Source organism: Peromyscus leucopus, chromosome 23, assembly GCF_004664715.2.
Source record: "Peromyscus leucopus breed LL Stock chromosome 23, UCI_PerLeu_2.1, whole genome shotgun sequence".
In the NCBI taxonomy this organism is placed as follows: Eukaryota; Metazoa; Chordata; class Mammalia; order Rodentia; family Cricetidae; genus Peromyscus; species Peromyscus leucopus.
Genome location: NC_051082.1, coordinates 18,739,038 through 18,765,628, shown reverse-complemented (window position 1 = coordinate 18,765,628; position 26,591 = coordinate 18,739,038). Strand labels below are relative to the sequence as shown.

General features: G+C 46.7%; 1 protein-coding gene across 1 annotated transcript in view; it reads right to left on the bottom strand.

The window, feature by feature from the left end:
- Positions 1-26,591, bottom strand: part of Tmem132c (transmembrane protein 132C) — a 320,703-nt gene that overhangs the window by 30,894 nt on the left and 263,218 nt on the right. The window contains exon 4 of the mRNA XM_037198265.1: positions 23,222-23,405. Coding sequence (XP_037054160.1) covers positions 23,222-23,405 — 184 coding nt within the window. The remainder of the gene's footprint in view (positions 1-23,221; positions 23,406-26,591) is intronic.

The following is a 26,591-nucleotide window of genomic DNA, read 5'->3' as shown; positions in this document are numbered from 1 at the left end:
ATCACCCATATCAGCCTTCCCCATGGCTGCCAGTGAGTGTCAGACACCCAGATTTCTTTCCTTACAGGGGCAGCAGCCACTGGGTCGGCAGCACTCACTCGCAGGCTTTATCTGAACTTAACCCCCAAGTTCAGATTCATAGGTGCTGAGAGCCTTATGACTTCACATCTTCAGGGGATAGAAGTCTCCCCACCTGCCACAGAAATATTTCACACAAGCTTTCATTCAGTACAACTTAAAGAGAAAAATAAAAAAAGGTTGGCGTCACTGCCGTGGAAGAAACTGAGTCCTGGAATGCCTCATTTCCTGGCAACCAAGTCATCTGGCTGTGGTCCCTCTCTGTGTGCAATAGTACCCTGCCCAGTTGTTGATGATGATGATGGGCAAAACCAGCCAGCATGGCCACAGTGTGAGGGCACCAACGCCAGAGGACTTCATTTCTCTGGTAAGCAGGAATGAGACTGAACAGGGTCCTGACTAAAGTAAGGCCGTTACATGGACTTCTCTAAGTGAATCATCTCTTTCCACGCTCTGCATTAACGACATTAGAACAACTCTGAGCTTATAGATTTTCCTCTCTAGTGGGGAAAGCACTTCACTTAATATACCATCCTCTCTTCCAGTGTTGTTTTTAGGATCATTTCAACAAGTCACTGTCATCCCAGAGGGCGCTGCTGGGGTCAGAGGCTAGAAAGAGATTGACATGATGCCCTGTTCCCAGGACATGCTGTATCACAGCCACAGAGAAGCCTTCTCTCTATACTGCAAATGCTGCTTCTTGTGGCACCAAGGGCCCAGTGTTCTGTGATGCTGAGGACTCCATGTCCTGGTGGCGAGCATTCCTAGACAGTGTCTTGTTTAGTGTGCTTCTGTCCATTGGCTGCTTTTCCAGCCCCATCTCAAAGAGAGACTCCCCCGTCGTCCCTTACCAGCACAAATTTCTCTTTCTTCGATCTTGTTCCTCTTCCAGTTTGAGGGCCGGGATCAATAGGATGCTGTGAGGTTGGGTTTGTCTCACTTCCCATTCAGGGGGAGCAGGCGGGCATCCTTGTGTGTGATTGATGCAGCTCTGCTCCCAACCCTTATTCAAACTCCCAGCCAGTAAGAACTCCTATTCAGGAGCATATCGGAATGCTACACATTCTCCATCCTCTAGTTTAGCTGGCTGGATCATATTTCAAGAGCCCATACTCCATGCGGCATATGAGGTGAGCCCTTTAAGATCTAAAAGAGGAGACCCTTTTCCTGTGTTGCTGGAAAATCACATCTTCCAGCGCCTCCCTCTGCCCTCTACTTCTCCCCTCTCTACCTGGTACTTCCTTAGCTGCTGTGACTTCATCTCTTCACAGAGCTTGTTTCTCGACGTGGAACGCTGTTCCCTCACATAACTACAGGGTTCCAACCTCACTTCCCTCCACTACCTGAGGTGCTGACTGGGATGGTCAATCACAATTTTCAACGTGGTAATATTAAGAGATGCCTAAGATGAGTGAAGAATACTTCTGAGCGGGTCCGGGAGGCAGTTCCCAAGACAATCAGATCCCGAGGCCTCTGATTGGTTGATGCCAGTTCCTGGATGGATTAATAATCTGATGGCGCTGTTGGCTGGGAAGGGAGAAGGGAAGCCTGGTTGGAGGAAGTAGGTCACTAGGGGGCATGTCACTGGGGCTGCGTCCTACCGCCAGCCCCTTCTTGTGTTTGTTTTCTCTGCTTTCTGTCTGGCAGGATGTGAGCAGCTGTCCATCCTCACACATGCCTGCTGCCGTGATATTGTCTAAGCTTGGGGCTAAGTGACTACCATCGAGTCCTCAGAAACACGAGCCAACAGTAGGTCTGTCCTCTCTCATTTTTGTCAGGGATTTGAACATGGTCACAAGAAAAGTAATTTACCTGGCAGCCATGTTATCCATACTTCATCATTGGCCCCCAAGACAATTCTATTCAGATTTGGGGCTGAGCCTGTCTTTTTTCTGAGACCAAAACTCTACAGAAGAAGAGTCCCCTCCCTCCCTGTCTCTCTCTCACTGGCTGTTCCACTCTGGGCACCTGGAATAGACACTGCTGAAGAACACTGAGCTACAAACATATGTTCAGAGGCAGAAAAACAGAAACCGTGTCCAACCCTTTCCAGTTTGAGTTTCTGACTGTACCTAGAGGGCTGGGGCTTTAGCTCAGTGGGTAGAGCACTTGTCTAGCATACACAGAACCCTGAGTCTAACCCCTAGAACCTCATGAACCAAGCATGGTGGTACACACCTGTAATCCAGAACTTTGGAGGTGGGTGCAGGAGGATCATAAGGTCAGACTCATCCTTGACTATGTATTGAGCTTAAGACTAGCTTGGGATGCGTGGGGCCTAGCCCTCTGAAGGACTTGAATTAGGGAGATGGCCCTTGGTTGGCTTCCTGAGTATATGTGGCCACCATCCTGGAAGAGGCTGCTCCATGGTTCCATCTTTGGAAGTGAGGCCAGGGCATGACTCAAGGACCACAGTCCAAGAGTGATGGATGGTATAGAGTGATAAGGTGTACTAGGACCATGATTCAGAGTCCCCTCAAAGCTCCAGCTTGGGCTTGGGAGGTAGACGATACCGGAGTTCTACAATGGCAGTGTGGAGGGCAGAATCCCCTAGGAAGATTGCACCAAACTTTTCCTGTCTTGTGGGGTTTTCAGAGTGACTTATGGAAGCAGGGATCATTTGAGCATGCCTACTTGTCCCAATGACTGGAGAATCACACAGGGAACTGACATGCTACCAGTCAGCATGCCAACATCCTTTCTGATTGGTCAGTGCTATCCTCTGCTTTGTTTTGATTGGTTGGAGCCTGCATCACTCCATCTGGCAGAATTTGAACATCATTCATTTGTACCTAAGCAAGTAGGAAGGCTCACGTAATTAGTGGATTCTCTCTGTTGCTTCTAGAGTGCCTTCTGAGTGATCCCTTAGTTTGTTGGAAATAACTCAGTAATGGCGTGCGCGTGTGTGTGTGTGTGATATATGTGAGTGTGATAAGTGTGTATGTGTATATGTGTGTGTATGTTTATGCATATGTGTGTGTATGTGTGTGTGTTTATGCATATGTGTGTGTATGTGTGTGTGTGTTTATGCATATGTGTGTGTATGTGTGTGTGTAGGCTAGAGGTTTATATTAGGTGTCTTCCTCGATTGCTGGTATATGTTTAGAGACAGGGTCTTCTGGCCTGGAGCTAAGCTAGCCGCCCTGTGAGCCAAAGCAATCCCCCTGTTTCCACCTCGTCAGTGCTGGGATCACAAGCATGCACTTCCACACCAGGTTTTTATGTAGTTCTGGGGAGCTGAACTCAGGTCCTCATGCTCATATGGTAAACACTTTACAAACCGAGCCAGCTCCCTAGTAAAATCTTCTGGTTATACTTTGCAAAGATCTTCTTTGGCTTCCTCAGACCTGGACAGTCAGGGTAGAAAAGAGACACCCTTGTCATAGCGACCTGCCAGGGTCCAGCCACACAGTGTTTTGCAGTCTGTGCTCACCACAGGGAGCGCAAAGCCAGCCTCATTTCTCCTCGGTCCTGAAAGTTTGCATTTGTGCCAGTTTCCACTACTGGAGGGATCCAGAGACTCGACAGCAGGGCCACTTACCCATCCTTCCCAGGGAGTTGTGGCTGCTCTCCAAAGGTAGCCGAGCAAATTTCCCTCCCTCCCTGAGGACACATGCTAACAGCTCTGCGGGCCTGGCAGCCACACAGCAATAATTCCAGGTCCTGTCTCTGTGGGGAAACCCAGCTCCCACCTCATTTACCTCCAATTTATTCATGGTACAAAACGGGGGTGTGGGAGGCAAACTTAACTTGGCTGTCAATTTGCTTCTAAGGCAAGATGGAGAATCTAGTCTAAAGTGTGCATTTAAAACAAGAAAGCAATTCAGTTTCAAAAGGCACCATCCATGAGGTCTGGACCGATAACTCAGCTATTAAACAAGTCATCCTCTGGGGTGGCACATAGAATAAGTTGTAGGAATGTCTCCAAAGAAAGTCATTTGTTTCGCAGTTTTGCCAAGAAAGGAAACACTTGAGAAATATGTATTTTATGTTGGCAAAGTTGAGGTCACTTTCTCTGCTCGTGGATCCCTGCACTTCTTAATCACATGGCTGCCACTGCTACAAACCAACAGTGTGTCCTGGGCAGTCCTAAGGTGGAGCTTGTTCTAGCCATGTTATGAGGGAGGAAGAAGGAGACAAGGGTGTCTGCTTATAGCCCTCTGCCTTGCACAGGGCACAAAAATGAAAAGATGCACCTCTGTGTTCATCCCTAGGCTACTTGCTTTTCCTAAGCCATGGGGAAGAGTCTATCCCAGATCCCTTGCAGCTAAGGATGGGGAGTACAAATGATGGGGCTCTTTCTGGTCCTCCTCCCATCTTCTCCCCTCCCCTCCCCTCTCATCCCTCTCATGCCCTCTCCCCTGTGCGTGTATGTTTTTTGGAAGAAGAATGTTTGAATCAATAAAGGTGGTTGGCACCAGGCATAGTGGGTCAGGTATTTTTTGCTAACTTAACACAATTTGGGAAGTCACTTAAGAAGAAGGAATCTCAACCTAGAAATTACCTCCATCACACAAGTCTGTGGGCATGTCTGTGGGGGTATTTTCTTTATTAGTGATGGATGTGGGAGGGCCCAGCCTACAAGTGGTATCACACCTGTGCAGGTAGTCCTGGGGTGTCTAAGAAAGCAGGCTGAGCAAACCGAAGAGAGAAAGAGCATGGCAGCATTCCTTCATGGCCTCTGCTTCAGTTCCTGCCTCCAGGTTCCTACCTTGAGTATCTGCCCTGATTTACCCTGAAGATTGACTGGCTTGTAAGCCAGAAAAACAACAACAGCAACAAAAAACAAACAACAACAACAAACAACCAAACAAAAAAACCCACCAAAACCCCTTTCTCTCCAAGTCAGTTTTGGATAGAAAACTGCCAAGACAGTGGCAGAAGCAAATGAGGACACATACTGACCCACATCTGTATACTTGGTACTGGAGAAGGTGAGGCAGGAGGATTTCTACACGTTTCAGGACAGCCTGGTTGAGCTCCAGTGTGAGATCCTGCAGGCAGGCAGGCAGGCAGACAGACAGACAGACAAGGAGAGCTTTCTTCCCCCAGTGTGGGTGTACAGCCAAAACAGGAAGCTGGAGAAGGCACATTCCCTCTTCTTCTTCTCCCCTCCATCTTTCCCCTTTTCTCTTTCTCAACCATCAAGGTCCAGTGTCCCCAGGATAGCCCATTGAGTCCTCAATGACTTGTTGGGGCAGAGCCTGGGCCACACTCCGCATGAATGCATGGTGGGTAAACTATGGCTGCGTTGATGCTCTGGACATCAGGAGAGGTACTGGTACTGGGGAAACAGGATGGTCTCCAACCTGGATCCATGGGATTCCCTAGTTAACCACACCCACATTCACATCTGAAGGACAGGAAGAAAGGGTGCTTCTCTGCCAGTAGCTCTAGAGTTCCAGGGAGGATGCTAGCCAGTGGGAGATGCCTACAGAGTTGTGTGGGTTGGTGATGGTGAGTTGGGAGTCAATGTCTGGGGACTATCAAGAGAGTGCCTTTCCAGGCACGTTTCTTTGATGCCATGACAAATCACATACAGACCCTTCATATCATTTGGGGCTTTGGCTGTGAACACAGAAAAGAGTAGAAGGGAGTTTTCTGGAAGGCTGCAAAGGGCAGGCTCAGGGGTGGGTGGGCTTAAGTACGTGTGGGTTTGAATGATTGTACCTGAGCAGCAGGGTCTGCTGCCCCTGTGCTTGGGAACCGCTAGCTAGTGCATGTCTGGTGGTCGAGTATTCCTATACCAGGCCAATCAAGAATGGAAGGATCCAGCTGGCCCCATTTGAGTGGTACCCGGGGCTGGGTGGGTGGGCAGTGAGCCAGGTTTTCATGCAGGGACCCGGCATGGGATCAAGGAGTTTACAGCTCTCCGCTCTACCAGACACCCTATGGATGGTGGTTCCCCAGGCTCTGGAGAGGGTCAGAGGAACCTCCAACCTCTGCAGAGTGTCAAGACCTGTGGACTGCCCCAGCTGTCCATCAGCAACGTCTAGGAAGCTCCTGGAACTCATTTCCCATTTTAGTATTGCCTCCCCAAATCTATCCTGAACCCCAGAATCCAACCTGACCATCCTAGTGAAAGTCCCCTGGTATCCGATGCATAAACAACCATTAACATCACCTCCTAGTGGCAGAGATGGGAAACAGCGCATCCTGCAAACAGACCCCTTTTATTTTTTAAAAGTTTTGGCAATTTCATGCACATACAGAGTTGTATGGTTATTGCATTTACCCCGATCCCCCTCTCTTGTCTCTCCTACCCCTGCTGACCCCTTTCTTCTCGGTGGCCCACCACGACTAGATGGTTAAGACTTACTGAAGACGCCACACACCGGATACAGGACAAAGAGAAATCTACTGGAACTTAGCTGGAAACTTCAGCACCTCCCTACTCCCTTTTCTAGTGGGGAGAGGCAGTGATGGACTTTTCCCAGCTAATGCAAACTGCAGACCACACAGCACACTCGATGGATGGAGTGTGGTTTATTCCCCGCCATTGCTGCTCCTGAGCCCACCCAGATGAAACACAGAGTCAAGATTCACTTTCTGTAAAGTGCCTGGGACAATGAACGTGAGCAACTTTGGGGAAGCTTCACATGTTTGCCACTTCACAGCGTTAGAGCATCCCATCTCTCAAAGGCTCTCCTGGGCCATTTCCAATTAATCTCTGCTCCAGCCCCAGGCAATCGCCGACTGTTCCGTCTCTGTAGTTTTGACATTTTTAGAAATGATCCCCAGAATGCCTAATTTTTAAATGCTTAGTTTCCCCTCATCCCAGGGTTTCTTTTTTTTCCCCCATGGGTGTATGTGTGCGTGCATACACGTGTGCACATAAAGCCAGAGGACAACATCAGGTGTCGTCCCTCAGGAGTGCCATCTACTTGGTTTACTGAGACAGCATCCTTCACTGGCCAAGGACTTGCCAAGCAGACTAGTGGCCAGGGAGCCCCAGGACTCCACTGGTCTCCACGCCACCTTCACCCCCAGCACCTGGATTACAGGCATGTACCACAATGCCTGTTTGATGTGCTGGGATCAGGCTCGGGTCCTTATACAAACACGTCATCAATTGTATTATCTTCCCAGCACCTGTTATTTTGGGGTTTGGAGTTGCTAGGTAGCCCAGGCTAGCCTTGGCTTTGCAGAAATCCCCCTGCCCCCCCTTTAGGCTTGCTGGGGATACAGGTATGAGTTACCATGCTGAGCTCCACCATGGTTTTCTGAAGGGGTTATCAGCAGATTCCGCTCATTGATAAGCAGTGTTTTACCTTCTGCCTACATGGCGGCTCATTAAGTCCTTCACTTGTTGAGGTGTACAGTTTATGCTGGATATGAGAACTGCTATGTGCTAATACCTGCCTGCCCATACCGTCATGGGCAGCATTCCCACCCTCCTGGGTCCCCAGGAAACTCAGGACTGTGCTATGTACACATGTAACTCAGAAAGAACCTGACAAGCTGGTTTCCAATAGCTTTTTATCATCCTTTCGCCTCTTATTCCCACCACCAGAGCCTGTGGGGGTCCTCTTTCTCCACACCGTAGCAACACTTGGTCTTGCCTGTCTCTTCTATTCCAGCCATGGTTTGAGTGTGATGTGGCTGGTTTTCTTTTCTAATTTTTTTTTTCAGTTTTTGCATATCCCCAGGGACAAATGAAATTAAGCCCCTTTACTTCCCAAATATTCCAGATTTAAATTTTGGCTCATGTGGCACTCTTTGAGGTTCAGATTCCTTAAGTCATTATGTTAGCGCTAAATTTAATCTTTTTTTTTTTAAACTTAAAATTTTTACTTTACATAGATGGGTGGATTTTTCCTGCATGCATGTCTGTGCACTATGGGCATGCTTGGTGCCCATGTCGGCCAGATGAGGGCATTGCATCCCCTAGAACTGGAGTTACAGTGGGTGGTTAGCCCCTGTGTTGGTGCTGGGCTCTCTTGCAAGTACAGCCAGTCTTCCTAATCACCGAACCATCTCTCCAGTCCCCCAAATTTAGTTTTTATGTAAAGAGAAAATTTAAAGACTCAGATAATAGATGACAGGGGGACATTTTGGATCATCACTGAAGATAGATAGATAGATAGATAGATAGATAGATAGATAGATAGATATAGATGACAGATAAATGATAGATAATAGATAGATAGATAGATAGATAGATAGATAGATGATAGATAGATGACAGGTAGATATATGACAGATGACAGACAGAGAGACAGACAGGTGACAGATAGATAGATGATGGATAGAGATATGACAAATAGATATATGACAAAGACAGACAGATAGATGACAGATAGATATGACAGATAGATAGGTGACAGACAGACAGACAGATAGAGTTCTGAGACACAAAAACCCACTATATATAACTGGAGATTGAAACCTGGTTTTTGCAGGTGCTGTGCAGGCATTAGGCGAAAGCCCAGCTTTTTTTTTTTTTTTTTTATTGAGATAGGGTCTCATTAAACTTCCAAGGCTGGCCTTGAACTCACTCTAAACCCAGGTCAACCTTGGACTTTCGGTGGTCCTCCTGCCTCAGCCTCCTAGGTAGCTGAGATCATAGGTATGAGTCACTGTTCCTGTCTGTTGAAGGCTTGCTGTAGAAAGCAGAATGACGTAATCTTTGTCAGCAGCCATTTGAGTTACTTGTTAGAAGCACTTAACTGTCCACCCTTAGAAGTCCTTGTGGAAACAGGATTTTTTTTCTTCTAGGTTTGAAAATAGTCACCTGTTGCCCACAGCAGCAGACACAGCATTTGAATTTTGAGTGTGGGGTGCAGGTTCTGGCTGCTGAGCACATGACCAAGCCGCTGTTTATTTGGACATTTCCCAGCTCTGGCGGCTGCTCTCTTCTAACAGATTTTACACTCCCCTTTGCTCATTAAGGAACAGGTCTGCAGGGAGCCTGGGAGGGTGAGGCCACACTAAGAGGTACAGACCAACAATAGCACCCTAAAGCTGCCCCCTCCCCTTGCTGTCCAAAAATGGAGTTGAGGATTTGGGTTCATTCAAACCCAATGAATTAGGGGAGGTAGGGGAGACATATCTCAGCTTCCTGTACCACAGCCCCACTTTACATTTAATTTTGAGTACAAGTAGTGGTCCCAGTGTAAAACCCCTTATCCTACAGGGAACTACACCATATTAGACAAATAAGAGCCCAGGGATAGCAGCGGATCTTTGCCTCTTTCCTGCCAATGATTACGGAAGGGGAACTAGTTTGCGGGCTCCATGGCTCCTGCGAACTGAAGGAGATGTCTCTGCGGGCTGGTGCCAAGGGACCTCCATAATGAGGAGTGGGGCACAGCAGGCAGGCGCCGACATCCGTGATGACCCACTTACGCTTCTTTAAATTAGCATGCATGACATCATTATGGCAATTTTGAGCAAAATGTCTTTAGTCTCATTCCTGATCTCCCCCTGTACCTTTGTACTGCTGATTCTCCCTTGTAACCCTCTGTTTCTTTCTGCTTTCATGTCCCAGGTGACCTTACACCCACCCTGGTCCTTACCCCTCAACTATTGTTTTTTTTTCCCATCAACTTTTTTTTTTTTTTTTCAGTAACCCACTGAGTCCGTTAATGCTGCCTGTATCCCCATGGGTGTGGGGGCATCCATTGGAACATAGGCATCCCACCAGTGGCCACATACCCTCAAAGAAATGCTCCTTTTCTAAGAGGCAATCAACCGCCAGTTACTCCCCTCTCTTTATTTAGGCTTTACTCATGTTTTCTTCCCAGCCCCACCCACCTCTCTCTTACCAGGGCTAGGATTCACATATCACCTAGGAGAGAGAACATGCAGGATTTTTTTTTTTTTGATATTCTAACTTTGTGCTATCTCATCCTTATACTTTCCATGAGTTAATTTTTCCTGGCAAATGAATAAAATTCCATTGTGTATAGGTACCCCATTTTTATTATCCATCCATCAGTTGATGGATATCTAGGCTGATTCCATTTCCTGGATGTTGTGAACAGTCCAGCAATGGACACGATGAGTGATGTCTTTGCCGTAGGGTATGGAGTCCTCTGTGTATGTGCCCAGGAGTGGTGTAGCTGGATCACATGGGAATTCCAGTTCTAATGGGGGGGGGGGCATTCTCCCAACTGATTTCCACAATGACTGTATTAAATTGCACACCACCTCCACCGATGAGTAAAATCTCTTCTCTCTCCACATCCTCTCCAGCATTTGTTGTTAGATTTCTTGATGACAGCCACTCTGACTGGGGGTATCGGGTGTCTCAAAAAGAGTTTTAATTTGCATTTCCCTAATAACCAGGCATACTGATCACTTAAAAATACTTATTATTTATTCATGTCTCTTATTCTATAAACTGTTCATTAGCCAATTTGTTGGTTGGCAAGTTTCTTTTTTCCTTTTTGGTGCTTAAAATTTTCAGTTCTTTTAAAATTCTGGATATTAACCCCCCACACCACCCCCTGCCTGAAGTACAGCTGGCAAAGATTTTCTCCCATTCTGTGGGCTGTTTACCCTGTTGGTAATTATTCTTTTCTGTGTAAGGTTTTGAATTTCATGGTGTTCCAGTGTGTAGACCTTGGGGCTGGTTCCTGTGCTGTTGGACTTCCGCTAAGAAAGCTCTTGCCCGCATCCATGTCTTCAAGAGCATCACTTATGTTTTCTTCTAGCGGTTTCGATGTTTCAGGTTTTAAATTGAAGTCTTTGATTGACTTTAGGCTGACTTTTGTACAAAATGAAAGATATGGTTCTAATTTCACTTTTCTGCAAGTGGATATCCAGTTTTGCTAGCAGCATCTGTTAATAGAGTTTTCAACATTGTATATTTTTGACACCTGTGTCAAAATTAGGTGTCACGGCTTCCTTGGTTTATTCTTGCATTCTCTAGTCTGTCCCATGGGCCTGCCTGCTTTTATGCTGGTATTAGGCGATCTTTGTCACTATAGCTCTGTAGTGTAATTTGAGGTCAGGTTTTGGGACACCCTAAGCCACTCTAGCTCACCAGATTCTCCCTGGTCTCTGCTTGGCTGGCTCTGGTAGAGAGATGGGCAGCCTAGGCCTGGAAGCCAGTTCCCCTGACTCCAGACAGCCTAGCACCTGGTAAGGGCACACCAGTGCACAATGACAGGTCCCCTTTAGCTTACGATTCTCACTGTAGCTGACTTACTCACGGGCATTGCGATCATCACACTTTCAGTGCCTTTAGTATCCTCCATTTCCAAATGAGTAAATAGCAATTCCAATCTCGTGCCAGTTGTCTATAGTTGCCATAACAGATCAACACAACCTTTGGGCTCAATTTGTAAGAAACTATCCTCTCCTCACCCTGCAGGTTAAACGTCTAAATGTATAGGGGCCATGCTTTTAGCAAAGGCTCATGGGAGAATCCTTCCTCATCTGTTCCACTGGCTACTATTAGCCAGAAATCCTTGGCTTGTGGATACCTCCCTCCAATGTCTGCGCCTTGGTGACATCTTTTCTGTCTCTTTATAAGCCCACGTGCTATTGGGTTTAGGGCTCCCTATTACCCAGCATGATCTTTCCTTGCTTCTTGTCTTGGTTCCATCTGGAAAGACCTGATTTACACATCAGTCACAGGCACAGGCAGCACAGGTTAGGACTTGGACACATCTTTGAGGTCCACAACCCACCAGATCGCCAATCTGGCAAGGTACTAGGAAAGACCACCTGTGGCTGCTGTATTACTATTATAGAGGAACATGTACCAGCCAGGTGGCATGTGAGAGGCTGGAATGAGGGCGTGTGAGGTAAGACAGGAACCCAGGAAGCTCCTTCTAGAGGATGGATTCCAGCCAGGGACTGCTTCATGGTCGCTGACCCTCAGAGGGTGTGCTTTTCTACTTATTGATCTAACCTGATCTCCTCAGAGTGGGGGCACTTAGACATATACCCTGGGTATCTGTGATCTCCTCCTTCCTTCTTCATTCTTCTCCCCAACCCCATATCCCTCCCTCCTCTTCTTCTCCCTCCTTTTCCCACCTCCTCCTTCTTCCTCTCCCTCCTCCTCCTCCTCATTCCTTCTCCCCCACCTTTGTCTTTGAAACAACTGTATTAAGATGCGACTCTTAATTTTGTATGGCACATGTATTGTCAGTGTTGTTTGGAGGAATCAGAGCTGGGCAGCCATCTCTACAATGAGTTTGAGCACAGTTTATCATCCCGCAGATACTTTGCTTCCTCTGGCGGTTACCCCATCCTCTCCACCCTGGGCTGTCACTAAGTTGTTCTCTGTGTCTGTGGCTTTGTTGATTCCTTCACTTAGGATGATGGTTTTTGAAGCTCAGCCTTGCTGGAGCACATGCCTGCACTCCATTTTTTTTTTTTTAAACTGCCAAATGATTGCAGTGCTCTTGAGTTGAGTAGTACAATTACCGAGTGGGAACCATAAACTAAAACGGCCGTCTCACTGAGCACTTCCTAAGAGCCAAGCTCTCTTCTAATTACACACATTATTTCAATTGAGATGCCTTCAGAGGTTGGACAGGAAAAGCAAATGGGTCCAGTGGACTTGGGGAAAACCATCCCAAGTGCTGGCTCAGTCTTGGTCCACGGCGGGAGGGGTACAGCCTCCACTCAGCATTGCTAATGGCTGCCTTGTGGGTTGTGGATTGCCAGGGACTCTGTGCCTTTCGAGAGAAGCCAGGGCTGGGTGTGGTGGCTCATACCCTTAACCCCAGGAGAGGCGGGCAGATCTCTGTGAGTTCGAGGCCAGCCTCGTCTATATAGTGAGTTCCAGGACTACCAGGAATACAAAGAGAACCCTTGTCTCAAAAAACTGGATTTATTTGTGTGAAACCTTTCAACTGGTAAATATGGGCAGCAAAATTCATCTTAAGGCAATTCAGACAAAGAATGACTTCTGTGTAGCTACCGTCACTTCTTCAATGATGGCTTCAGGTGATGACATTGGGGTCACACGCATCCCATGAACAATCTTGGAGTCAAACTGGGAAACCAAAGTGGCCAGCTCACTCATGTTCACATAGATTGTCTTGGTCTTAAAACCAGAAAACCTGTATCCCAGGAATCTCTTCAGTGCCTACCAAACTGGAATCGTTGGTCCTGTGAGATCACAGCTGATTCCTCTAAGGAGTCTTCACCCGAGGTATTGTTCCTGCTCATTCATGGACATATACTCAGAGTGAATATTTGAACACACAAAGGAAAGGAGTTGATATCTTCAATCCATTGAAATACTCTCTAGGGTAGTGGTTCTCAACACTTGGGCCACAACCCCTATGGGGATCAAATGACCCTCTCATAGGGGTCAAATATCACATATCCTGCATATCAGATGTTTGCATTATGATTTATAACAGTAACAAAGTTACAGTTATGAAGTAGCAAAGAAAATAATCTTATGGTTGGGGTCACCACAAATGAGGCACTGTGTTAAAGGGTCACAGCATTAGGAAGGTTGAAAACCACTGCTCTAGGGTCAAAGATGCCATTTTTGTCTCCTCACTAGTCAGATTTGACTTTTGACTGTTCTAAAAGATGATATCACCACTATGACCATGATGCCTGTCATGTGATCAGTTATCAGCAACAGTACTTTTGTCAACACTGTCATCCTGATCATTATCACTATGGTTACATTATCAGCAACATCAGCAGCATCACCACCACCATGATCATCAACATGGCCACTACTATGTCCACATCACCATCATGAACATTAATACCTTTGATGTCATAAAGGTTCTAAATTGGGCAGTTCTGATCTCCAGACATGTGCTTGCTAGTTTGGGCTCTGATTTTCTGGTCAGGTACTCCAGGATCACATAGCCACAGTCGTGTGGTGATGGTGGTGGTGATGATGATGATGATGATGATGATGATGATGATGATGTTGGTGATGATGGTGATGGTGGTGATGATGATGATAGTGATGGTGGTAGTGATGACAATGATGATGAGGATTGTCTCTAAGGAGCACTATCAATAATGGACACTGACAAAGCTTGCAACAAAGTATCTTTACACACCATGAATCCATAAAGGCATTGCCTAAACTGTAGGATCCTGAGTGTGTGTGAGGCAAAGTGGGTATACCTAGCTGGTAGGCCTTTGAAGGGCCAGAAGGGAAATATAATCCAGCTGTGAATCACCCTCTACAATGAGTCAAAGATACAAACCCCTGTGCTGTGCTGGAAGCTTCCAAAGGTTTTGGGAAAATGAAAGCATTCTCATGTTTCCCATGGTGCCTCAGTAGGATACTCATTTTTATAAATAATCTCAATTGGAACACCCATTTTCTTTGGCTGGCTCTGATAGTGCCACCATTCCTGTCTAGATGTGCCAGGCCACAGAGAAATTAGGTCACACAGAAGCAAATATTCATGGTAAACTTGGCAAAGGTCCCTACAGAGAATTTCCACTCTGCCAGTTGTGGAATTTGGTGGGGACTCCGTGGCTGGGGAGGCCTCAAATTATAGCCACAGTGTTTTCCAGGAGCAGAGAGAGTGGAGAGGGATTAGAGAAAATTTCCAGAAATGAGACTACAGACCTGGCTTCAATAGGGCTGTGGTGCAGAGTGAATACTGCCAGGACTGTGCATTCAGCCTCTCAGCTAGTCCCAGCTTCCGGGTATAAGGAAGGACACTGACGTCACACAGAACTCAAGCCCCATGGATGCCCTGACCAGCTATACGCTCTTGGGCGGTTGGCTTTACCTCTCTGAGCCTCAACTTTCTCAGCTGAAAAAAATGAGAGTAACGTGTGGCACCTTGGGGGACTTTGAGATGATGAAAGGAGAGAGGCCGAGAAGGAGTTGATGCTCTGAGGTGTCAAGCCTTTGCTGTTATGTGGGGTTGTAGGAGGCAGGAAGAATTTCTACCAACTCAGAAATATAAATGCAAGAATGAGAGATGTTCTGTCCTCCGTGTGCACTGTAGCAACATGGTGACCAACTGAGACAGGAAGCCAGCTGCCGTGCCCCTGAAATTTGAATGGATAAAGAAAATCTGGTCCATGGGTATGAAATACTATTCAGCCATAGAAATGGAAATGCTGATGTGGATGAACTTGGGGAATGCGGTGCTACTCCAGTAGATTAGATACAGAGCAGATGAGCGGTCTCCATACATGGATGGATCTAAGATGCCCGCCCCCACAGAGAGAAGGAGAGAGGAGAGAGTCATGATTGGTAGAGATGCTGGGAGGGGTGATGGGAGTATCAGTCAGTGGGTATGAGGCTCTAATTTTGCTGAAAGAGCAGGTTCCAGGCATGTGATGTATAACATAGTGTTTGTAGCTAGCCACAAGGATGCTGTGGGTATACTTAAAACTTTGTTAAGAGGACATTCTGAGCTGGGGAAATGGCTGGTTCAGTAAAGTGCCTGCCTCACAACCATAAGGACCTGGGTTCAAACCCCAGAACTCACTTTAAAAATCTGGGCATCATGGCACACACATTTCTTTTCTCTCTTTTCTTTCCTTCTTTCCTTCTTCCTTCCTTTCTTTCTTTCCTTCCTTCCTTTTTTCTTTCCTTCTTTTTCCTTCTTTCCTTCCTTCCATCCTTCTTCCTTCTTTTCTTCCTTCCTTCTCTCCTTCCTTCCTTCTTTCCTTCCTTCCTTCTTTCTCTCCTTCCTTCCTTCTCTCCTTCCTTCCTTCCTTCCTCCCTCCCTCCCTCCCTCCCTCTCTCTCTCTCTTTCTTTCTTTCTTTCTTTTTTTCTTTCTTACCACTACACCCCATGTGGTTGGTAGAAGAGGCAGAGCTTGTCTTCCCCAGGAATGGAGTGGGAGGATATGGAGGAGGGCAGGTCCAGAGGGGGCTCTGGGTGATGGTGGTGGATACTTGGGACTTCCACCCTCAGCTTCAATCTTTGCCAGCCCCAGTGGGGAGAAAGGGACGGCCATCAGAGCACAGCTTCAGATAGGAGTAGGATTCAGGCTGTGCCCTGGCTTCTCAAAGGTCTCCCGAGCAGGAGAACCAGCCTGGGAAGTGGCCCGGGGCATTTCTCATCCCTGTGCAGCAGCTCAGGGAGGCCGTTGGTAGCCTGAGGTTAAAGCAGATAAAGTTGGAGGCTTTGTGTGTGACCTGGCGGCAGGGGACTACTTAAAGGGAAGGAGGAACCAGCCCACCTGTGTGTTTGGAAGGCAAAGGGAACACTTTTCCATAAAATAAATGAATGTGCTGATTTTAACCTTTTAAAACTCTTTGGTTAAAATCCAGAGAGATGGGGAAAAGAACCCTCTTGTTTCATCTAGCCATTCTTGTATTAATTTCTAAGTCAAAATACCAGGCTTAGTTCTCATTAAAATCTGTACCCACCTAAGGTTCTCAGGAATAAAATTCCATTATCCAGTCTCTTTGGTTTCTACTTTCAAGAATGCTTGGTATGCCGGGACTCAGCACAGCAGGGCTTCTGTGTCTGGAAGAACTTCCCCTCCCCTCAGGACACAGTGCTTTAGTTTAGTAGCTTGCCTGCTGGACTTCGCACAAGCCCATGTCTGAGGTAATAACCCACAGCCTTGGAAGGGAATTTTAGGTCTGATTCCAAGACATGCTGTCAAAATCCCCTTCTGAGTAATGGATGGCTCTCCTTTGTGTGCATGGCTGCACATCTGGCCCTGTGGTGTCTCTCAGGACAAGGGTGGTCTGCTTGGGCATCCATGATGGTAACACTTAGGGAGGGAACTTCACATGTTTTATGCACTGGCTTCATTTTGTTTTTAGCTTTATCATATGTATATGAGTGTTCTGCCAGCATGTCTCTCTCAATCCTCTTTCTAAAGCCCCTTCAGAAGGAAAAAGAGAGAAGGGATACCCTGAGTGTTAAGCCACTCATAATGGTTCAGAGAAAGTAGAAATTAAAGCCCTTGGTTTGGTGCTAAATCCTAAAGTGTTATGAAGATGAATGAGAGGTATACTGTTTCTATCCAATGAAAGGAGAGAGAGAGAGAGAGAGAGAGAGAGAGAGAGAGAGAGAGAGAGAGAGAGTTAGTTATCTGTGCGATGTATGTGTGGTGTGTCTATGTGTGTGGCTTTGAACACGTGGTTCCCCAGTAGGTGGCGCTGTTGAGGGAGGCAAAGAGATGGAGCCGTCCTGGAGGTAGTACGTAGCTGAGGACAAGCTATGAGGGTCCACAGCCTCACCTCATTTCTAGTTCTTTCTCTCATCCTCATGTTTTGTGGGTGAGATGTGATCTCTCAGCTTCCCTTTCTGGCCTCCCTGCCATTATGGACTCTCCCTCTGGATCCACAAGCCCAAGCAAAGGCCCTTTTCTATAAGTGGTGATGGTGTTCCATCACAGCAACAGAAAAGGAACAAACAAATGACCCTCTTCCTACCCCAGCACGTAACTACTCATTCCACAGCTCCTCATTAAGCACCTACTGTTTACCAAGCTTTGTTCTAGACAGAGATTCCTTCCCCTCCTGGGGAAATCTCGATAACGAATGCAGAAGAGCAAGTCAATGCTCTGTCATTCTATGAGAGAATATGTAGACAGGCTGGGTGTAGGGTGACTGGGTCATTCTTCTAAGCAAGGTGCTGAGATAGACCTGGCAAGACTTAAGCAGGGACTTGACCAGTGGGAGGAGGAGCACCAACCTGGGTGTTGAGAAGAGGCTTTTGGCACAGCAAACAGCAGGTGTAAAGGCTGGTTCCGCCCAGCCTTTGTGAATACTCCAGTAATGAACACCACCAGTCACTGGCCTCAGGGACTATCCTAATCCAGGAGAGCCTCAACTCCACATCATGACATTTTCAAAACTGCAATCTCCAAACAAGGTCAGGTTCATGCTGTGTTGGGAATAAAGAGTTACAGAGTCGGATTGCCATGGACTCTCTTGGGGGAATGAGATATTCAACTACTCCCACCAGTTATTTCTGAATGCCAGCCACCGACGAGCCTGAGATCAGAATTCTGTGCGTGCAGTGCCCTCAGCATTGGGGGTAAAGTGCAACCAGCCTGGCTTACATAGACTTCCAGCAGGTAGGTCCAGGTCACTGAGGTGGTGTGGGTCTCAGTAGAAAGCTCATGCTATGAGCTCCTTACCACACACCACCCATGCATAGTGGCATCGCACCTGCCCCATGGAGCTCCTGATCTCCTAGAAGAGAGAACTCAGCAGTCCATAGACTCAGATCCCTTTAATCAGCCCACTGACTGATACTTTATTTTTAGTTTGATCTCATACAGAGATTATATATAGTATGTCACAGAAAGTCCACAAACATAACCCAAGTTCAGATCAAGGAAAATGACTTTGTCTTAAGTCTGTATCTGTAAAGGGTGATGGTTTGAAATTCATCAAAAACCCTGAGTAACCTGGCCAACATGAGAAAATCCAATCAAAGTACCTCAGTCATGGGAAAGACAATTCCTTGTATCTGTCAAATGAGAGCTGTTTTTGTCCTGACTGGGCCAAAAAGTTAGGGTCTCTAATAAATTTTTTTTTTTTTTTTGGAGAAAAGATCCTATTATGTAGCTCTGAGTAGCCTAAAACTTGCTTTTTAGATCAGGCTGGCCTTGAACTCTGAGTGCTGGGATTAAGAGCATATGCCATCATGCCTGGCCCAAAGTAGGGATATTTTTCTCCTATTAAAAAAAATTGTAGGTAGGGGGACACTTTGGGACAACAGATCCCCTTATATTCATCCAGCCACTGGTAAGTCCCATCTCTCTTATGAAAGACCTATCCATGTGGGCAGCCCCATCAGCATGCCCGGTTATATAAAGGAAGGAGTACCTGTTTCCTGTCCACCCCAGGATGGATGATGGCAGAGCTGGGTATGGTGTGGGAGTTCCATGAGGCTCAATGAATTCTATTGAGAGTCCATGGCCCCTTACCAGCCCCTCTCCCGTCACAAGGAAATGAGTCCCACCGAGCCCACACCTGACCTCTGTTCCTGTCCAAGCAACTCAGAGGAATACTTGTTTTTCACACAGAAGAAATGATTACCCCAAAATATATTTGACAGTTCAAGTGCTTCTCCAGTTTCATGCTACCCACACACAGACCTGGCATGTTCCTAGTCTTTACTAAACTCATACCTCTATCCCAAGCTTGACATGCATATGAGGAGGGTTCCAGGTAGGGAGAGGGTCCTTCAGGGAAGGGATGCTGATGGGAAGAGCAGCATATAACTGTCTGGAGATGGAGCTGAGCAAGCTGCATTGGGACTAGCTACTATGGTTTAATAGTCACAGTTCCTTAGAGCAAACAGCACTGCCTGGGACGGACAGGCTTCTGCCTTGACTGGGCTCTTACAGATCCATGCCTGCAGCCTGCTTGGGGGACCTAGACACTGAAGCCTGATGGTACAGTCTGCTGGCGGCTCTTCCTGTCCCCAGCTTCCTCCATGCACTGAAGAATGGTTTAGGAAGATGTGATGTTGAGGCAAGAACTTCCAAGAGAAGCAAATTCCTCTTTAATTGACCCCTGTCCGGCCTTTCTGAAGGCTGTTTTCTTTAAGATGAACAGCACCCTGGGAAATGCACTTGTTTTCTTTTCCTTTTGTGAATATTTATTTTATTTTTATATATGTATGCATAGTCACACGTGTGTGGGTGTCCCTTGAGGTCAGAAGAGGATGTTGGATCCTCTGGAGTTGGAGTTAAAAGCAGTGGTGAGGCACTCATGGTGAGGACTGCACTGAACTGGGGTCCTGGGGTCCTCTGCAAGAGCAGCAAGAGATTTTATCCTCTGAGCTATTTCTCCAGCCCTTCTCAATGTTTTCAAAGGCCAACCCAGCTGCCAACAGGAAGCAGGGAGCTTGCTTCACCCTGTTTGTTTTTTTCTCTCTTTCCTTTTTAAAAATATTTAGCTAGGTCTGTTATTATCAGTTACTTGGGATTCTGAGGAAGGAGCATTGCCCATCAAAGGCTTGCCTAGACTACAGAATGGGTTCAAGGCTAACCTGGGCAACATAGTAAGAATCTGTCTCAAAATAAAAAGATAGAGTTGTAGCCCAGTGATGTGTGTGTGTGTGTGTGTGTGTGTGTGTGTGTGTGTGTGTAAGCACGCACTGAGTATTCATGAGGTCATAGGTTCAATCCCAGTACTAAAAAAAAAAAATGAAAAATTCTCATCTTTGAGTGTATCTGTAGTTCTGTTCCTACTCAGTATCAATAAATATTTTTTTGTGGGGGCTAGTTATAAATGTACTTAACCTCATTTTAGTTTAAAAACAAAACCCACTTTCTGATATGGTTATCCCTTCTCTTGATAAATACTGAATCCCCCAAAACATTTTGGTACTTAAAAATGTTCATACCAAAATATAGTTTTTTAAGTGCCTCTGGGCCATTTCATCTACAGCCCTTTCATTAACACAGCTTCTCATTTAACTTTGGAGGTAAGGTCCTACTATGTAGTTCAGGCTGGTCTTGAACAGAATGCTCTTGAGGCAGAATCCTCCTGCCTCAGCCTGAGTACTGGGATTCTAGGTGTGCACATCCACATCCCCACTGACAACTGGTCCTAGTTCTCTATGCTGTGTTGCACAGTCGAAGTCAAGTCCTGTATTTCAGGTAAGCACAGCACTGATGAACACCGAGCCTAGAGGTCGGATGCAAGCTGCCGGCATGCTGGCCCTGTAGAGACGCCACTGTCAACGACTAAGGCATGAAGCCAGTCTGAATCCTCTTGGGCTAACTCGTAGACAAAAGGATTTGGAGTGTGACATGAGGAGTGATTTCTTCTTGTCTTAAAAGCACTGGGAAGACACAATAACCACAATAATGACATCTCATTTCATGGAGGACTCACGTGTTGTTGACAATGGGCTGTAATGATATCTTATATCCTTAAAATGGTTTTGCTTTTCAAAGTATTTGAATGTCTTATCTTTCTGAAATAGGCAGGGTAGGAATTGGGCACTTATATTTTGTAATAGATGTTGGCACAAAGTCCAGGATGCAGATCTGCCATCCTCCCACCCCCAAAGGGCCACACAGTAAATATTTTAGAGTTTTTGAGCACATAAGCAAAATTGTTTAAAATGTAGACTTGAAAAGGGAATCAAGGTCAGGTGGAGGGCTACCTGGAGTTACGGTACACATTCAGAGCCAAGAATGAGCCAGGTGTGGTGGTACACATCCATAATCTCAGCACTGCTCGGGCTGAGGCAGGGGGATTGAGACTTTGAAGTGAGTCTGAGTTATACCATGAGTTCAAAGTCAGCTGATCTCCCTAATGAGACTTTTGTGGCTCAGAGATCAAGTGCTTGTCAACTGTGTACACAGCCTGGATTCAGTCCACAGCATCTGAAAAATAATGTCATGAGCAATCACTCTCTACCTTCTCCAAGTTAACAAATGTGGCAGACAACAGGTGGGATGATGTCTGTTGTGTCTGGCTAGTGTCTGTCTCCCACCTTACAGTGAGAGCCAGATTTTCCCAGGATGCATCATGCCTACCTATGCTGAGTCTGACTGCATAGGTAATCACCTCCTCTGGGTGACACAGCTTTAGGCCTGTCAAGCAGAGTGTAGCATACACTTTGTCTTTGATGAATGGCCAAGCCAGGCCAATGCTTCTAAGGATTTATTCTTCTTTATTTTTTAAAGTGTGTGTGTGTGTGTGTGTGTGTGTGTGTGTGTGTGTGTGTGTGTAAGTGCAGTGCCTTCTAAGTCCAGAAGAGGGCATCAGATCCCCCGAACTGGAGTTACAAGCAGTTAGAGCTAGGAACTGAACTCAGGACGTCTGAAGGAGCAGAATTAACTTCTTAACTACAGCACCATCTCTCTAGACCAATGATTCTAAACCAGAGCTTCTTCAGGGGGCTTGCTGAGTGATTGGCAGTGAGGGTCTCACTCTTCCTTGGGGGGACAACACCATGATGGTCTTGCCAGGGGCTATCTGATGATGCTAACAGAGAGACTGAGGGCCGGGAGCATCCAGGGTGTGGTCTGCCCACCATCACCAATCACCTTTCCTAGGAGGCCTTAAAAAGACTCCAGGTAGATCTTGCTAAACCACACAACGTGTACTCACAGGTGTTTGAGAAACACTTTAAGTTCAAATTGGGTTGGGTTTATCTCCTAGGTATACTGAAGAATCCTGCTCGATTCATTTCCCATAATCTCTTATTAATTAAACAGGATGCTTGCTGACAAGGGCTCATCAATGAGAGCGACAGAAGGCCGACACGTAATTTGCAAGCCAACCCCATCACAGGTGGGATGGAGAGGCACCAGGCTCTGTGAGTCCATATGGCCTGTCCACTGTCCACTGTCCTCTGGCTTCTTGGCTATTGAGAGCCTTGTCTTTGGTCCAAGGGAAGTGGGATGAAACAGCTGCCTCCTTCAGGCGCGGGGCAGGGAGGAGCTGGGAATAGCTCTCAGGGGCTACTTGACACAGGGTTCCCCTGCCTTTTTTCCCCCCTATTGCTATAATGAAACACCCTTAACAAGAGCAACTTAGGGCAGAAAGGACTTATTTGGCTCACACTTCCAGGTTACAGTCCATCATTGAGGGGAAGTCAAGGCAGGGACTCCAGCAGCTTGTCACGCGCCACATCCACAGCCCAGAGCAGAGAGGCAGGCACTCACCCAAGCTTCCTGCTTGCCCATGCACAGCCCATTTTCTTTACTCTTCCACGGGCCATGAAACTGTGTTACCCACAGGCAGCGTGGGTCCTTCTGCCTCAGCTGACCATCAAAACAATCCCCCACAGACATGCCTCCAGGCCAACTTGATCTAGACAAGTTTTCCTCATTAAGAATCTCTTCCCAGGTGATGCTAGGTTGTGTCAAGTTGACAGTCAAAACTAACCAGCACATTTGCCATCCACATGATGCCATATAACCAAGACTAACTTTAGTTGACTCGGGTCTTTGAGATTTGGGGTCACTTGTTGCCACAGCCTAGCCCAGCTCATCCTGACCAGGATACACACCAGCCTAAAGTTTTCCTATAAATTGGGACATGAAAAAAGAGAGCTGAAGTGGTTTAAATTAGAAGTAAGTGACAAGGACTTTGGTAGGTGGCCGTGGCTAGTACCATGACGGCATTATCTGAGAAGCTTAGCTACTGAAAGGTAATGTTGCCACTTTCAGGATGGAGGAAGATGGAGTCACTTATACATAAATAATTGCAGTGATGACCCAGGAAAGAGGAAGCATGCAGGGGAACTGTTCATCAGTAGGATGCAAGGGCTGCCATGACAGCATGACTTACCATAGCAAGGGGGACAATGGCGACCAGGTCCTTCTGGCTGATGAAGATCTCGGACACAGCGATGTCTGTGGTCCCCTTCCTCGGGTACTCCACCTGCCATGTGATGGGCTGTGTCCCCGAGAGGCTGCTGAAACTGGCGATCTCAAAGTTCATCTGCATGACCTCGTTGAATAGATTGCTGCTTCTGCAAGGGAATGAAAGGAAATTGCGGTGATATAGTGTGGACCCCAATAAACTTGCCCGAGGATCAGAGGACAGAGCCAGCCACTAGATTAGACATAGAGGTCAGGCAGTGGTGGCACACACCTTTAATCCCAGCACTTGAGATCTCATGCCTTTGCTTAGGATGCACACACACGCCTTTAATCCCAGGAAGTAATATGGCAGGGCAGAGAAAGGTATATAAGGCGTGAGGAAACAGGAACTCTTTCTCTTTAGGCTGAGGATTTTGTAGAGGTAAGAACTAGTGGCTGGCTGTTCTGCTTCTCTGATCTTTCAGCTTTCACCTTGATATCTGGCTCTGGATTTTTTTTTTTTTTTTTTATTAAAAGACCATCTAAGATTCAAACAACAGGAAATGGCTTTAATATGATGGTGTTTGAAGGATCCTTCTCTCCCTTTACCCCAAATCTGATAATTGTGCTCAGAACAAGAGGATGGAAAGACTACCTCTCAGAGATAGCTCCAGGCACTTGAAGCATGATGTCACTTTCAAATTAGAGAGTTGGGAGCTAAGATAGAGCAGCACCCACAAGCCACGGATCTGAGCAAAAATTCTTAAACATTGAGCACTGATCAGTGTATGTAGGGATGAGGTCTTTGGATTGTTTTTGAGAGAAGGGCTCCCTTTATAGCCATGGCTGGCCTGGAGCTCACTCTATAGATCAGGTTGGACTCAAAACTTGTTGAAATCTCCTGACTTAGCTTCCTGAGTTCTGGGATTAGTGTGCACCACCATGTCCAGATAACACTTGTTTTTGTTTTTAGTATGATTGGACTCAAAGTCATGCTCAGGCGGAGAACTGCCATAAATATGCACTTTAAAACCGACCCATGGAGTTGGGATGTAGCTCTAGTGGTACAGTGCTTGCCTGGCATGCTCAAAGTCCCTGGTTCAATTCCCAGCACTGGATCTACCAGACAAGATGGTGCACACCTATTATCCCAGGCCCTGGGAAGTTGAAGCAGGTGGATGGGAGTTCAAGGTCATCCTGCTTATACTCTGATTTCAAGGCTAACCTGGGATAGATGAGACCTTGTCTTAAAAAGAAGGTGATACAATCCCTGGCTCCCAAATAAGAAATGCAGCGCCATGCATAAGCCTGACTCATCCAGCTCTGTGTCTCATACCCTCTCTCAGAATCTGCCCCATCAGACGTCCCCTTCTGTGGTTGCTGGTGGAAGACAGAGACAAAGAAAAGGAGCCATTTCATCCTGTGGCCTGTACTTTTCTACTGTTTCTGAGCATCCGCCTTGAGGAGACCAAAAGCCCCCGCCTAATATGGGCAGTGCTGGTGATGTTGGAGCGATAGAGATATTTAAACACTTAGGTAACCCCAGAGAGCGCCAGGAACCACTGCTTGATAAAAATCAATGGTGTGGATTTACAGATGTAACTCTTGAAGGAGAATTTTCAAAATTGGCTTAAAATAAAGCAGTTACTCAAAAGTAAATAAATCCCCCCAGTAGTCACGACAAATTTCAGACCATTGAAAACACAATTTTCCATACCTCTTGCCCACTGGACTCAACTGTAAGAAAATGAAGCCTGAGAAGGGATTTTAGCTTCCCAGCCTGGGGGGTGGGAGGGATTTGAGTACCCGTACCATAGCCACCATGGGCAGCTCAGTGGTGCGGAAGCAAGGCCACTCACAAAATGAAGAAATGAAATTCTCAATGGGGAAGTCTCTCCCAGGAGAACGGTACCATCTGGTGCAGGCTGTATTTTACCCATCCTGATTCAAGTGCTGTCACGGACCCAAATGTCTCTTTCCCACCCTACCCACAGAAGCAGCTTTCCGATGAGCTCTCCATGGTGCTGAAGAGTATGGGTTTGACTTGCAGGCTCCACTTTGTGAAAGTAGGAACTGAACAAATGCCCCACAGTGAGCAGAACAGGAGGAGAGAAAGAAACGAGGGGAGATGGGCAAAAACACGGCGTGTGTGTATGTGTGTGTGTGTGTGTGTGTGTGTGTGTGTGTGTGTGTGTGTGTAAAGCTAGAATCCTAGGAAAAAGAGCTCTAGAGAAGTCTGTGCCTCACATTCAAACACACACACACACACACACACACACACACACACACACACACACACACTGCTGTCTTGATCCTCTGTGTCAGTGGCTCCCATTCAGGGAACTGCGGGAGGACATCTTATCAGCAGAGATCCAACACGCTAGCACAGAAAAAGGACCCGGCCTCCCCCACTCTTGTCTGCAGTGAGTACAAGAGACAGAAATTCAGAACCCACGACATAAGGACAGCATAAGGGAGGGAGAAGCTTATGAAGTCTGCCCCGTGGAACAGGGCAGCACACTTGGATCTCACTCCAAGATTCAGCTTTAAAAATAAACAAGTGGCGGGGCTGGAGAGATGGCTCAGTGGTTGAGAGCATTTATTGCTCTTGCAGTAGACCTAGGTTCCTTTCCTAGCATCCCCATGGCAGCTCTCAACCATCTGTTCCAGGGGACCTGATATCATCTTTTGCCCTCTGTGGGTACCAGACACACATGTGGTGTACCCATGGGTATGCAGGCAAAACATTCATATATATAAAATAAAAATAAATCTTATTAAAAAATAAACAAACAGAGCTAGAGGGATGCCCTGTTGTTTTACATGGATTCTGGGGATCAAGTCCCCATACTTGTATGGCAAGCACTTTACTGACTGAGGCAAATCACTAGAGTCGCACACTCTCCCGTCCACTAGAGAGTGAGACTGCAAACCTACCTTCTGTGTTTGTTACCTGAAGTTAAGGCTCCGCATAGGCCTTTCTTGAGCCAACCTCCTGCACCTGGGGCTGCGACCCACAATGCTTTCATCTCCCCAGTCCTGACAACAGGACTCCCTCCCCTTCTCTGTTTCCTCAATCTCTTTCCCCTTCCTTTCCTTAGGGTACCCCACCCTGGCTGCCTCTACCATTCAGGCACTTCAGGCATACTTCCACTCAGGCCATTTGCAATAATTTCTTTCCCACAGGATCACTTATCACCCTGCTCCCCACAGCCCATCCATTCATGTTTTTGGACCCCTGTTGCTTGGGATTCACCCTTCATTTACATGGCCACCCAACTCAGTGTGAATTTATCTCCACTTACGAGTTCAATATCCACATCTTCCTTTACCAATTCAAGCTCCCTAGCAGCAGT